Raw genomic sequence first — 15,405 nt, 5'->3', positions numbered from 1 at the left:
AGTTTAAAATGTTTCACAGGAAATTTTGATCTGTCAAGCATCTTTTAAATAACTCTTGAAGATAAAACGATTAAAAAAAATATATTTTTGAGGAAAAGTTGAAAGTATCAATTTTCCTTAAAAATAAATTTCCAAAAAATTTTTGGGGAAAAGTTGAAAGTATCAATTTTCCCTACACAAGAACAATCATCCTTTCCTTCCTTTCTATTTTGATTTTTATTTTGATTTTTCTTTAATTAATCCGACGACGGAGCCTCTGCAAGTGAAACAGTAATTCTTTCTTGCATACTCCTGAGGTGAGGGAATTTTCTCAATTTTCTGCTAAAAGTATTAGAGTCAATTGAGAATAATTTCCAACAACTAATTACTTGGTAAAATTTTAAGGCTTTTTGGATAACATAAATTTAAGCTGGTACCATCTTTTGATGGGCGTTGTGAGGGTGCTATAACCTTCCTCACACGTAACCGAACTCCCGAACCTTGTTCTGGTTAGCAGACCTGAACCTATTCTTTTAGGGACCCTTAAACTTAGATGTTTCCTGAAAGGACAGATTCCATAGGTGGTCAATCGCACCTAGATAAAAAAGATTGGTGGCGACTCTCTAAAACCAATGTCTAGCGATAGATCCCCGGATCTAGACGTTATGACAAATAGCTTATGTAAATTTTACAATCACAGTTATGGCTTCTGGTATTATGTTATTAATCGTTTGTTACTATCTTATTCATCATTTACAAAGAAATAAAGAAGAAAATGAAAAACTTATAGGCAAATCACAATATTTTATATTCATATATACTTTAAGAATCCAAGTATATATTCCAATTAAATAACGTGGATATCACGGCAATGTGAATTTCAATGTTGACAGCAATGTCAAGATCCTCTCAATCAATATAATATTTGATGTTATAGTCTCATAGACTTAAAAATAGATATGAAATGCTTTTCAAAAAAAAAAAAAAAAGAAAATGGAACTTGCAATAAAAATTCTTCTTTCCACGAAGAAATAGAATGTAAGAAGAAACCACAAGGAAAGGGTGGAAAGAATTTTTTAACCCAAACTCCACGATTTCATGTAAAAGTCACACTACGAGCTAAAGTATTAATTACAAAATAAAATAAAAAAGTATATCATTTACAATTGTTATAGTAACTAGTTATAATTAAAATTTATATGAAATTTATAAAAATTTTATATGAAATTCACATTTATAAGTGATAGATCCATACATAATTCTTTAAGTAATTGAATAATTATAGAATTATAATAAAAAGAATTGTAGGTGAAATACTCCAAAGTTGATTTACCTGTTATTAAATTTGTTATTAAAATGTTAAAAATATTTTTATATTAATATTTTAAAATTAAAATTTATTATTTGTTAAATAAAATTCTCAACGTTGAACTCAAGCATAGAGGTGTTTATAGGCTGATCTAGGTTGGGTCAATTTTTTATATTAATAGTTTATATGCTTGCTTAGGTTTGGTTTGGTCTGATATTTTGAGTCTCAAAAATTTTTTTAAGGTCAACCAAATTTGAAAAAGTAAATACCAAGCCCCTCCATTAAACCTAATTTATATAACAAAAATTAGAAAATCCTTTTTTTAAATATATAAAAAAAATTTCATATATTTATATATATTTATATAATTATAATATTTCAATTATATATATTTTATTTGAGTCGGATCGGATTCGGATTTTAATTTTTCCATACCCAACCCGAAATTTAAACAAGCTTATAAAAATGTGCCCATGCCCATTTAATATACTTTTATTTTTTGTCTAAACTTTTTCAAAATTTGACGAGCTTTTAGGCTTAGCTTGACTTTAGAACAAATCTACTTAGGTAGAAAAAACATATTTAGGATTGGATCAATGTCTTTGACCAATAGCCTAGATAATAATTGGGTCTATAAACACCTAATAATTAACAACTACTTCAACTATAACAACTAAGAGAATGATAGTGAAATGAATGATTTTTAATCAAGATTGATCATTGGTAAAAAAATAGTATATTTAAAGAAAAATCAATAAACAAATCAATATAAACCAACATAGAATTAAATTAAATCCAACATACATGAGATTCGATTATAAAATCTATTGCTTCCAATCCCTTTTTCTTATTATTCAGACAAAACTTTATTGATAGTATGAACAAAGTTTTAATTTGTGGAAAATAAAACTCTATTGCTTGGTTTACATGCAGAGGCACATATTTGTTTTATTGTAAAATTTTAGTAATAATTATACATAAGTTTAATAAAAACAAAAATATATATTTTATATTTTTATGTTGATATAAATTATGATATATAATTTTCATATAAAATACAATACAAATACATAAATTTTGATATTTAAATGATACGAATACACAAATGGTTAAGTATAGTCTAATAACAAGATATCATAGAAGCATTTACAATGTTTTATATAGACAACATCTAATTTATGGTAGAAAATTATAAAAATGATTAATATTATGAATGATTTTTAAATTATAATAAAGTATTTAATATGATATTTAAATTTTAAACATACCTAAAACAATATAATATCTATAAATTTTAAAAATAAAGTAACATCCTAATCATGGTATTTGCAAGGGATGATTAACCGTGGAGCTACAAAAATTATTGGCTTTCTTAATTCTCTAAAAACATATTATTTGAAAAAAAAAAAAAAAAAGGTGTCTATGGACTAAAAGGAGCCGAGTTTGGTTGAAACCTAAAATTCTTAGGTTTGGTGGGTTTTGCAATTCATTTTTATTTATCATTAAAAAGATTTTTATATTAACAATTTACTATTTTTAAATATATTTTAAATTAAATTAACAAATATTGTTTAACGAGAACAAAATAAGCAATAAACCTTGTTAAAAGCTTTAAAAATTTTGCTTAAGACTTGATTGAATTGAGACTAGCATATGGTCTGACACATAGACAAGTCTAATATCAAGCTATTATAAAAATATTTACATTATTTTATATAGCCGACATTCTGTTTATGGTGGTACATTATAAAAATAATTAATATTATGAATGATTTATAAATTATAATAAAATATTTAATATGATGCTTAAATTTTAAATATTTCTAATATAACACTTAAAATATAATAAATTTTAAAAATAGTAACATCCTAATCGTGTTATTTGCAAGAAGTGAGTAATTCATGGAGTTGCAAAAATAATTGGTATTCTTAATTCTCTAAAAATATATAATTTGAGGAAAAAAAAAAAAAGGTGTCCATGAACTAAGAGGAGCCGAGCACGGTTGAAATCAAGAAATCTTAGGTTTGGTGGGCTCTGCATTTTATTTTAATTTATCATTAAAATATTGAAAATATATTTATACTAATCTTTTAATATTTTTAAATATATTATAAAATAAAATTAAAAAATAATTTTTTATAATATAATAACACAATTAATTTGAAGTAAACATAAAAAACTTTGGCAAGTCAAGGTTCTTGCGTAGACTCTGTTTGGTTTCTTTTTCTTTTTGCCTAAAAGAGTATTAGTGTCTTTTGTTGTCTACTCTCATCGATGGTAAATTTCAGGAATTAAAATTTGAATAAACTAATTTATTATTAAAATCACATTTTCTTGCAAGTTGCCGACGTACTTTACAAAAATTTTGCAATGAGATAAGGTGCGTGCCTTTGCGTGTAAAACGAAGCACAAGACTTTCAACAAATTAAAACGTTATTCACGCTTAAGTAAAACTAACGGGGAAGAAATGACTGAAGTGTCAAGCAAGTTGGAGTTAATTTCTCAACAACTTTCTTTTAGGTTTGGCCAACAACCGACATTGCATTTGCTTTTAAAAGACCAATAGTTATTTTTTTTATTCAGTTTTTTCTATTTGTATTTTTTTTTCACTTTTTGGAATTTTTTTTTATGTAGAAAAGCCAAAAGTGCAATATGATATTAAAGTATTTTGAAAAACTAAAAATTAAAGAAAAAAAAAGTTTTTTAAGTATTATTATTTACCATATTATTCAATTTAAAATTATTTTTTATAAATGATTTTTTTTTTAAAAAAAAATCCCATTCAAAGCGAAAGCTTCATTCTATTGATATATGAAAGCATAAATTTCTTTTATCCTTTATTAATAGCTTATGTAAATTTTTAGTATTAAAATTATGAAATTTAATATCATATTATTGATCGTTTACTACTATTTTATTAATCATTTACAAAGAAATCAGAAAAGAAAATGAAAAACTCAGTAGACAAATCACAACATTTTATATTCATATATACTTTAAGAATCCAAGTCTATATTCCAATTAAATAACGTGGATATGAAGACAATGTGAATTTTAAGGTTGACGCCAATGTGAAGATCCTTTCAAACAATGCAATATTAGATGTTGTAGACTTATAGATTTAAAACTAAATATGAAATGCCTTTAAAAAAAATAGAAATCAAATGGAACATGCAATAAAAGTTTCTTCCAGGAAGAAATAAAATGCAACAGGAAGTCACATGGAAAACGTGGAAACAATTTTTAACCCATACTCCACGATTTCACGTAAGTCACATTATGGCCTAAAGTATTTATTACAAAATGAAAAAAAAAAAAAATCAATTGTATCATTTACAATTATTATAGTAGCTAATCACAATTTAAAATTATGTGAGATTTATTAAAATTTTATATAAAAATCACACTTATAAGTGGTGGACCCATATATAATTTTTTTAATGTAATTAAATAATTATAATATTGTAATAAAAAAATTATAGGTGAAATGTTCCCAAACTCATTTACTTATTTCAATTAAATTTGTTATTAAAATGTTAAAAATATTTTATATTAATATTATAAAATTAAATTTTAATTAAAATATATTATTTATTAATATAATAAAATTCTCAACGTTGAACTCAAGTCTTAAAAAAATCATATTTAGGACTGGATCTAAATCGTTTGACCAATAGCCTAGAAAGTGGTTGGGTTTAACAAGTACTCCAACTATAACAACTAAGAGAACGATTGTGAAATGAATGATTTTTTTATCAAGATTGATCATTGGTACAAAAAAAACTAATAACCAAAACAACTGAATAATAGAAAAATAGTATATTTATAGAAAATTTAAATTAAATCCAACATATATACAATGAGATTTGATCATAAAACCTAATGCTTCCAATCCCTCTTTCTTATTATTGAGACAATTTTGCTCTAAATATGATTTTTAATTTGAGGAAAATAAAAGTCATTGTCTTATTGCAAAATTTTTTTCTAAATTATGTCGGCCACTTTCGACAGAGTGATTTCAGTGACTATTTTATACAAATTTCAATTCCAAAAATAGTAGAATTTACCACAGATGAGCGAAGACAAAGAAAGAGACTAACACTCCTTTTGGTAAGAAGGAAAGGACGAGGGGAAAAAAGTTCTAATATTTTTTTTACTTTCCCTTTTCTTTCTTTCCTACAACACGGAGTCTAAACGATCGAAGACCACCTTGATTGTCTATATATATTAAGCTTGATGCAAGGCTTATCGTTATATATTTAGAACTAGCAGTTAAGAGAGAATTGAAAATAAAAAGATCATATATAAAGAAAAAGAGATGATGGAACCCAAATGGTTGTTGTTGAGTGTGTTGTTGTTGTTGTTAGAAGGATGCAGATGGTATAGTACTGATGCCTGTTGGGAGGAAGAGAGGATTGCTCTCTTGCAACTCAAACCTTTCTTCAATCCTCAGAACGATCTGAACAGCTGGGTTGATGAGATCAAGGGTTCAGATTGCTGTCAATGGGATAGGGTCGAGTGCAACACCTCCTCCTCCTCTTCCAAGCGAGTCATAGGACTCTTTCTTAATTATATAAGATGGTCCAAAAACGAAAGATGGTATCTTAATGCCTCTTTGTTTCTTCCTTTCAAGGAACTGAAGCATCTTTATTTGCCAGGGAATAACATCGCTGGTTTTGTTGAAAGTGAAGGTCGCTTTTGCCTTTTCATCTTCAATTATTTCATTGTTAATTTGCAATATGAAAATTCATTCATCAGTTCTTCATTTTTACAATTTCATATTTAATTCTATTTTTGTTTTATTGATGAAAAGCCACTAAGTCCTTATTATATATTTAAAAGAACTCTCTTGCAGGTTTTGCAAAGCTAAATTTGGAGATCCTTTATTAAGTTACAATTACCTCAATGATACAATTTTATTATCTTTGAGTCAGCTTTCATCTCTCAAGGATTTATATCTAGCAGGAAACTTGTTCACAGGATCAACTTATGCAAACGTTAGAGTTAAAACCAATCTAATTATGATTATGAATTATATACATTAATTAAAATACTAATCTTTTTTCGATACAGGTTTTCAATGGCTTTCAAGACTTAGTAATTTGAAAACTCTTGATTTAGGGGACAATTCTTTGAAAAATAACATATTGTTTCATATGAATGATCTTTCATCTTTAAGGATTTTAAGTTTGAGTACAAATCACTTGGAAGGAACCACTCATATTCATGATAAACTTGCTTTATCTTTCTTTTACGTTCAAATCAATTGTTGTTTTAGAAAAAGGTGTTGCATATCATTTGCTTTAATATGAACTATTAATTATTCATTGGCATTGAATAGGATTGAATAATTTGACAAATTTGAAGAACTTGGATTTAAGTAGCAATAGAATTGAAAGCTTTCAACCATCAAAGCAAGGTATAAATATATATTTCAATTCACTTAATTAAGTTCTTATTTATGTGATCAATGCATAAAATTTCCGATTAACAATGGCATATAATAGAAATATTCTTCTACAGGAAAGGAGATGCAACTAAGGATGACCAATTTGGAGGTTCTTGATTTAAGTAGTAATCTCTTCAAGAACGACACTTTTGCATTCCTTTCTGGCCTTCCAAGTCTAAAGTCTCTGAATATGGGGGACAACCAATTGCAAGGCTCAATAGATATTGAAGGTAAAGCTATTACAGCTTTTTTTTTTTTTTAATTCTGTTTTTTGAACCTTTTTGCTCATCAAATAGGTACTTGCTTTATCTTTCTTTTACGTTCAAATCAATTGTTGTTTTAGAAAAAGGTGTTGCATATCATTTGCTTTAATATGAACTATTAATTATTCATTGGCATTGAATAGGATTGAATAATTTGACAAATTTGAAGAACTTGGATTTAAGCAGAAATAGAATTGAAAGCTTTCAACCATCAAAGCAAGGTATAAATATATATTTCAATTCACTTAATTAAGTTCTTATTTATGTGATCAATGCATAAAATTTCCGATTAACAATGGCATATAATAGAAATATTCTTCTACAGGAAAGGAGATGCAACTAAGGATGACCAATTTGGAGGTTCTTGATTTAAGTAGTAATCTCTTCAAGAACGACACTTTTGCCTTCCTTTCTGGCCTTCCAAGTCTAAAGTCTCTGAATATGGGGGACAACCAATTGCAAGGCTCAATAGATATTGAAGGTAAAGCTATTACAGCTTTTTTTTTTTTTTAATTCTGTTTTTTGAACCTTTTTGCTCATCAAATAGGAACTTGCTTTATCTTTCTTTTACGTTCAAATCAATTGTTGTTTTAGAAAAAGGTGTTGCATATCATTTGCTTTAATATGAACTATTAATTATTCATTGGCATTGAATAGGATTGAATAATTTGACAAATTTGAAGAACTTGGATTTAAGCAGAAATAGAATTGAAAGCTTTCAACCATCAAAGCAAGGTATAAATATATATTTCAATTCACTTAATTAAGTTCTTATTTACGTGATCAATGCATAAAATTTCCGATTAACAATGGCATATAATAGAAATATTCTTCTACAGGAAAGGAGATGCAACTAAGGATGACCAATTTGGAGGTTCTTGATTTAAGTAGTAATCTCTTCAAGAACGACACTTTTGCATTCCTTTCTGGCCTTCCAAGTCTAGAGTCCCTGAATATGGGGGAGAACCAATTGCAAGGCTCAATAGATATTGAAGGTAAAGCTATTACAGCTTCTTCTTTTTTTTAATTCTGTTTTAGAACCTTTTTGCTCATAAAATAGGTAAAATCTCATATCACATTTGGGGATTTTTCCTCTTCACTTAAAGCTTTAGATTTGTTTTGCCGTTTACTTCATTATAGAGTCATTAAAAATATTGAGTAAAAGATTATTTGAGTAACCGGGCTAACATAATGATTATTTGAATTAAACTTGGACATAGAATTGAATAATTTGATGAATCTGAAGAGGTTGTATTTATACTCCAACAAAATTGAAAGCCTTCATTCCTTACAAGGTATGCATTTATATTTGCTCAATTAGTTAAGTTGTTATATATAATTAAATATTATGTAAATCTTTTTTTAGTGATGAAATTATGTAAACCTTATGTAGATAGTGGGAGACAGCTGAACTTGACCCATTTAGAAGAATTTGATTTGAGTGATAATCTCATTAATGACAACATATTTGCATCACTTAGCGGGCTTTCAAATTTGAAGTATTTGGATATAAGCTCCAATCAGTTAAATGGATCAATAGATATGAGAGGTAACATTACTTTTTTGGCAAAAATTTTGAATTTGTTAACAAAAATCTTAATTCATGTTTCAAGATGATATAACAAATAAGTTCATCTGTTTTTTTCTTTAATGATGAAATTATGTAAATTTTTTATAGATATTGGGAAACAGTTAAAATTGACCAATTTCTAAATGCTTGATTTAAGTCATAATCTAATTAATTATTACTTTTCAACCAAAATTTCAACTCTATTACAAATACTTAAAAAAAACAAATTTCATGTTTTCAGGTCATTTAATGACGTTTTTTTTTTTTTCCAGACTTGGGTGCTTTTATCAACTTAGAGGAACTGGATATGAGCTCTAATGATCTGAATGAATTTGTGGCTTGTAAAGGTATGGATTTAAATAAATTTTCTATTTTTATTTGAGAGGTTTATAATGATGTGGATGTTTTAATGATCAACAAATTTAGCATATTAAAATTTAATGCTCAATTTTTTAAAAGAAGAAATTAATTATTATTATATGCTTTTTACTACAATACTACAATTCTCTAATTATAATAAAGAATTATGTAAGAATCCACCATTTATAAGTGTGATCTTCACATAAAATTTTGTTAGACCTCATGCAATTTTGAATTGTGATTGCTTAATCGTGTTACAATGATTATAGGTGAAATGCTCTTATTAAAATTAATGCCCAATTTTTTAAAGGAAGAAATTCATTGTAATTTGATTACTAATTAGAAAATGATATATATTTGCCTTAGATAATTGCTTTCTTTAAGAAGTGTTGCAACGGCATATCAAATATTTTCCTTTTTGTTTGTATTACCTTGTTGTGTCTTAGAGTTGGACTTGTTTGCCTTTTGTCATTCTATTTAAGATTACTACGTATTCTTATTACCGTTTAAAAAATTTTGCCTTTTCATGTTACTGTTTTGTTTGATTTTCATCTTTTTGATTGTTTCGTATATTAAAATTTATATTAAAAATATTTAACTATTCAATATTCTTCTCTATTAAAAATTCATTTTGCATTAATCTTGAATATATAATCTTATCTACAAAAATGAAAATTTTCACTCATTTATTTTTTTCATTTACAGAGTATAAGAGTTTGAAAAAGTTAAAAGTTCTTCGTCTAAATAGGGTTTTTACCAATGGAAGCATTCCATTACTACTAAAATTAGTAGAGGCATTCCCGTCGGTTAAGACCTTCGATCTACAATGTAATTACTTAAACAAGACTATGGCTACTCAAGATCAAGGTAAGTCATTAATTTATTCCAGAAGGACTAAAAATTAGTAGATGTTTGTTGATTAACATCTAATAATACCTCCTATGCTATGATTACTTAGAATTGCATGTGTGGAGCAATGTGGAGGAAATACTTCTAGACAATTCTTATCTCAACAACAACATTTTGCAAAGCATTGGAGTATTCACTTCTCTTAAAACTTTGTCTTTACGTAACTGTGGACTTATGGGTTCCTTACCTAATCAAGGTAAATTAAAGACTTTATAATTTCTCCAATATAACTCATGGAATACATCTATTTCCAATAATCCTTTATTCCATTTCTTTCATCTAATATCTTTTATATATATTCTGTTTTGGAAATCAAAATTTAATTAAAATTTCTTCCATGAATTTATAAAATTTTCAGGTTGGTGCGACCTAAGGAACCTTAAGAGTTTGGATATCAGAAGGAATGCACTTGAGGGGATACTTCCTTATTGTTTGGGTAACTTGACATCTCTTCTTGAGTTAGATATCTCCAACAATCAATTTACTGGAAATTTGACTCCTTTAGCAAATCTTTCATCACTTAGATTTGTCTCCCTTTTAAGAAATCGTTTGCAAATTTCAATGCCATTCTCGTCACTTGCAAACCTTCCAAATCTCAAGGTTCTTTTGGCTGATGAAAACAAGATAGTAATGGAACCTAATTCCTTTCATACTTCAATTCCAAAGTTCCAACTAAACATCATCAGTTTGTCAGAGTGTATAATAGACAAAGGACTTAGTCTACAACCTCCTAAGTTCCTTTATTACCAATATGACTTGAGATATGTTGATCTTTCCCATAACAATTTCAGTGGAACAGTCCCGTTATGGTTGCTAGAAAACAACACAAAATTAGAAAATCTCTTCTTGTTGGGTAATTCTTTCACTGGTCCTCTCTTGTTACCACATCATTTTCATCCTAATGTGTCTTTAATTGACATATCTGAAAACAAATTACAAGGTCAAATTTCGACAAATATATGTTCAACTTTTCCAAATTTGGAATTGTTATTCTTATCTAAGAATGCCTTTGAAGGTAATATCCCTCCTTGTTTAAGTGGCATGAACACTTTATCAATTTTAGACCTATCGGACAATCATTTGTTTGGAAGAGTACCAGAAGAGTTGATCATGAGAAGCTCATTAGATGTTCTTAGGCTATCAAATAACAACCTAAGTGGAAAGATTTTTCCTTTGATGTTCAACAAAAGAAAGTTGTCAAGTTTGTATTTGGATGGCAATAATTTTGGTGGAGAGATTCCTGATATTGATGTCTCTACTACTGATTTTTCACATTCATCACTAGAGGATATTGATCTCAGTAATAATAGTTTTAATGGAAAGCTCCCAAGATGGATAGGGAATATATCGCATTTGAAGAGATTGGCTTTGTCAAACAATCATTTTGAAGGTTCTATTCCAATGGAATTTTGCAACTTGTTTAAGCTTGAATTTTTGGAGCTTTCTCAAAACAATTTATCTGGCTCTATTCCTTCTTGTTTCAATTCACCATTTTTGAGACATGTCCACGTGAAGAGAAACAGACTAAGTGGTCCATTGACACTTGCTTTTAATAGCACTTCATTAGTGACATTAGATCTTAGAGGGAATAATTTGACCGGTAATATTCCAAAATGGATTGGCACATTTTCTTCTTTAAGCGTCCTTCTTTTGAAAGATAATCATCTAGATGGTGGAATTCCAGTTCAATTATGCAAGTTGTATTCATTGAGCATCATAGATCTTTCTGGAAATATGTTTTCTGGTCCTATACCTTCTTGTTTGGGTAATTTAACTCTGGCAATGAAAAAGGAGAAGTCTTCTATGGATGTTTTGCATAGAGTAGTTTCAATGTATGATCTACCAATAAACATTCCATTTTATTTTTCACATGATTATCTTAGTAGCTACATGGAAGAAGGGATAGAGTTTACAACAAAGAGTGTGTCCTATTCATATAGTGGTGACATTCTTGAGTACATGTCTGGGATTGATTTATCTTGTAACAGGTTAACTGGGCAAATCCCACTCGAAATGGGAAATTTAAGTGAAATCCATTCGTTAAACTTATCCTACAATAACTTGGTCGGAGTTATACCTTTATCATTTTCACAACTTAAGCAAATTGAGAGTTTGGACCTTTCTTACAACAACTTGAGTGGTAGAATCCCAATACAGTTGGTTGAGTTAAACTTTCTAGAGGTTTTCAGTGTGGCACACAACAACTTGTCAGGTAGTATTCCAGAGCCAAAAGCTCAGTTTGGGACCTTTGATGAAAGCAGCTACGAGGGAAACCCTCTTCTTTGTGGGCCTCCATTGCAAAATAACTGCTTTAAAACTGAGTCACCACCAACAGTACCTACTACAACAGACAATGAAGGAGAAGGTAGTTTCATGGACACATATGTTTTTTGTGTGAGCTTTCTGGTTTCATATGTAATTGTTTTATTGGGAATTTTTGTTGTTCTATACATAAATCCATATTGGCGACAAGCATGGTTTTCTTTCATTGAGAGTTGCATCACTACCAGTCGCTACTCAATTGTGGGCAATTTTCTTGAGTTATGCATCTTCAGAAGATGTGCCTAGGTATTATGGGAGCTCTTATGATTTGCCTTTTGTTTGAATGTGGTGAAGATTTGGATAAAGTTGATTTTGTTGTCAGAAGAAGTTTGGTGATTTGATCTTTTAAATAGGGGATTTCTTTTAGCTGACTGTTCTGTTAAAATAGTTGTAGGAAGAGTTGTGGATTTTGCACTTTGAACAGAGCTTTATGTCTCTGTCGAAACTCTGTTTTTGGTATTTGTTTTGTTTCGAAGGAAGCCTATAGCTTTGTGTCTTATTGATTTTATTTTCTACACAAATATTCAATTCTCTATTCTCCATCATCTACAAGTTATTATTAATATCTTTTCCAAGTTATTATTCAAATTGGCAAATTTTTCCTCATTAGTTTTGACTTAGTTTTGAGCTTCTAGTAAATGATATCTGGCATAAATTGTAGCGAAGGCAAAGATTGCTGGCTATGGCCTACCAAGAACATTTCTAAAGTTGTATTGGTTGGCTTCATTTGTTTTAACCAGATTTTATATCGATCGTAAAAAGCTTTTTCAATTTATTTTCTTTGATGCTTAAAAAATTAGATTTTAAACAAAAACAATACTAATTGTATTAGTAAGAATTTGAATTTTAAATGCAATACATCACAATAAGTCAATAATTAAGAATATATAAAATTTTTTAAAAGAAATTCTATCATATTAAAGTAATATGAAATAGTCAAGAATGTGTTTTGTTTTTTATTATTTATCAATTTCTCATTTCTAGCTCTTTTAAAGAGGTTTATTTTTATTTAAAATTACTTAATATTTGTTGTCTTTCGGAAATTAGTATTAGTTTATAAAATGGGCCAAATAAGCATTTATTGTTGAAAATATCATTTTGATCGCAAAATGCAATTATTTTCTTTTATAGGGTTACAAATTATTCCAAAATAAAAAAAAAAATTAGGTTTATATATCTCATACACATGCAAACCCCATCAACTAAATAAATTAAATGTTGAATCTTCCAAAGCAACAATGAGATCATGACTTAGTAGTTATGTTATAAAGGGTGTTAGCCAATGAGATCATGACTTAGTAGTTACATTGTAATTTATTAGTTCATTATTCAATAATTATAATTTGATTATGATATAATAATTGATTATTCTGTTAATTATATGAATGTAATACTTGATTATGATTATAACAATTAAAAAAAACTAAAATTTTTGAATCTATTCTTTGCGTGGTTAATTTTTATTTTAAAAAAAAGCTTAAATAATATATACCATATAAATAGTGATTTCAAAAGTTCAAAGAGTTTCTCTTTAAAAAAAACAACCCTCATACTACTTTATTCAAAAATAAAAAATAAAAAATAAATTTAAAAAACATAAAAAAATAATAAAAATAAAACAGCAAAGGTATCAAAGGAAAAAAAATTAAAAAAAAAAAAGAATAACCTCATATCTAACTGTAGCATTTCCATGAAAGAAAATGAAATAATGGAGTAAAATCCTCATCCTTTTTCACCGCAAAGAACTTATGTGTAAATTTGATCACATATAAACCAATAAATAATCATAAAATAAGTACACCTGGTCTACAAATAATTAATAATTGGTATACAAAGATTACAAAAAATTAAACACATTTTATTATTTCTAATAAAATTGAATTATATTAATTTTTTAAAATATTTATTTTTAAATCATTGATTAATGGAGAATGAGAAAAGATTAAAATTAATCTATACCTTACTACTAAGGATCCAGAACATCAACTTAACATTTGTAAATTGAATTACTTAATTTCATTTAATGACACTTATCCTAAAAAATCATATAGCGTTTGCATCCATGAGGTATTGGTTGGTTTTGTAAGGGGCATAGATATGAATATATATATATATATATATATATTCATAGAACTTTTTGGTTTTTTTTCTACATTGATCCAACTAAATTTAAATAAAAATAAATAAATAATAAAAACTATATATATTCATAGAAATTTTTGGTTTTTTTTCTACATTGATTCCACAAAATTTAAATAAAAATAAAAATAATACAAATAAAATTTAATCTATTTTATAAAACAAAATACAAGTGAAATGACTAAAAAAATCAAATCTATTATACTATAATAGTTGTCCAATTATGTACAAGGATACACTCAAACAATTATATATCGAGATTAGCAGTTATAAAATAATGTTATTCAATATTTTTCTAATAATGGGATAAGATATATTTAAATTTATCATTTATATTTTAGATCTGGGGAAAGGAGATTAGGTTGGGTTAAATTAATGTTAGAGGGGTTTATCATTTATAATTGTTTCAAAATTATAATCTATTTTTATATTGTTGAATTATATAAAAAATGCTAATAATCTTGCAATCATTTGGTAGTTAATATAGCATTAAACTCCTAATTTTTATGATCATAATTTTATTCTTGATATATTCAAATACCAAAAAATTAAGAGTTTAAATTTATATTAGAATGATCATTGATAAGTACTATACATTTACCAGCATCAAATCAATATTGATTGTAAATCTTAACACTAATTAACTTATTTAAAAATAATTAATTAAAATAAAATTAAAAAACATTAGGACAGCCTAAATCGTTTTCTCAAATCTTCATTTAAAAAAGTTGATAAAAACCTAAGATAAAATGTTAGTCACTTATAAAAAAAAAACAAAATTCCCAATGAAGATTTGATTCCATTCTCTTTTGTTGTTTGCTATAGATGGCTATAACTTCTAAAAAATGATAAATATTTATGGAAGAGATATCAGTGCGGTGTTGTTCTAAGAGACTGCGAGGGTAATATTAGAAGTTTGTTTTATGGCCCTCTTGGTGATCAGGAGTCAAATACTGCAGAAGTTTTGGCCATTAAGACTGCACTTCAAATGTTTTCTTCTTCACCTTGGCTGGGAAAGGTTGTTCTAGTTTTGAAATCAGATTCAAAAGTAGCAGTGAGTTGGGTGCGTAATAAGAATGCCAGACCATGGAAACAATGGCTGAT

The 15,405-nt window shown here is 27.3% G+C and overlaps 2 protein-coding genes across 2 annotated transcripts; both read left to right on the top strand.

Annotated features, from left to right (window-relative positions):
* Window positions 1-4,745: 4,745 nt before the first annotated feature.
* On the top strand, window positions 4,746-8,257 carry LOC111279546 (cuscuta receptor 1-like). The gene is made up of 5 exons (XM_089756269.1): window positions 4,746-5,980; window positions 6,631-6,708; window positions 6,813-7,222; window positions 7,327-7,736; window positions 7,841-8,257. The coding sequence occupies exons 1-3, from the start codon at window positions 5,608-5,610 to the stop codon at window positions 6,998-7,000; spliced, it is 639 nt and encodes a 212-aa protein (XP_089612395.1). The 5' UTR covers window positions 4,746-5,607; the 3' UTR covers window positions 7,001-7,222; window positions 7,327-7,736; window positions 7,841-8,257.
* Window positions 7,347-14,028, top strand: LOC149511063 (cuscuta receptor 1-like). Its single transcript, XM_089756384.1, has 7 exons — window positions 7,347-7,482; window positions 7,659-7,736; window positions 7,841-7,996; window positions 8,395-8,550; window positions 8,844-8,918; window positions 9,890-10,036; window positions 10,199-14,028. The coding sequence occupies exons 1-7, from the start codon at window positions 7,347-7,349 to the stop codon at window positions 12,406-12,408; spliced, it is 2,958 nt and encodes a 985-aa protein (XP_089612510.1). The 3' UTR covers window positions 12,409-14,028.
* The last annotated feature ends 1,377 nt before the right edge of the window (window positions 14,029-15,405 follow it).

The sequence above is a fragment of the Durio zibethinus genome, chromosome 27, assembly GCF_047325235.1.
Source record: "Durio zibethinus cultivar Kanyao isolate XHJ-2024 chromosome 27, ASM4732523v1, whole genome shotgun sequence".
In the NCBI taxonomy this organism is placed as follows: Eukaryota; Viridiplantae; Streptophyta; class Magnoliopsida; order Malvales; family Malvaceae; genus Durio; species Durio zibethinus.
The sequence above is the reverse complement of the archived record's forward strand: the minus strand, read 5'-3'. Positions and strand labels throughout refer to the sequence as shown.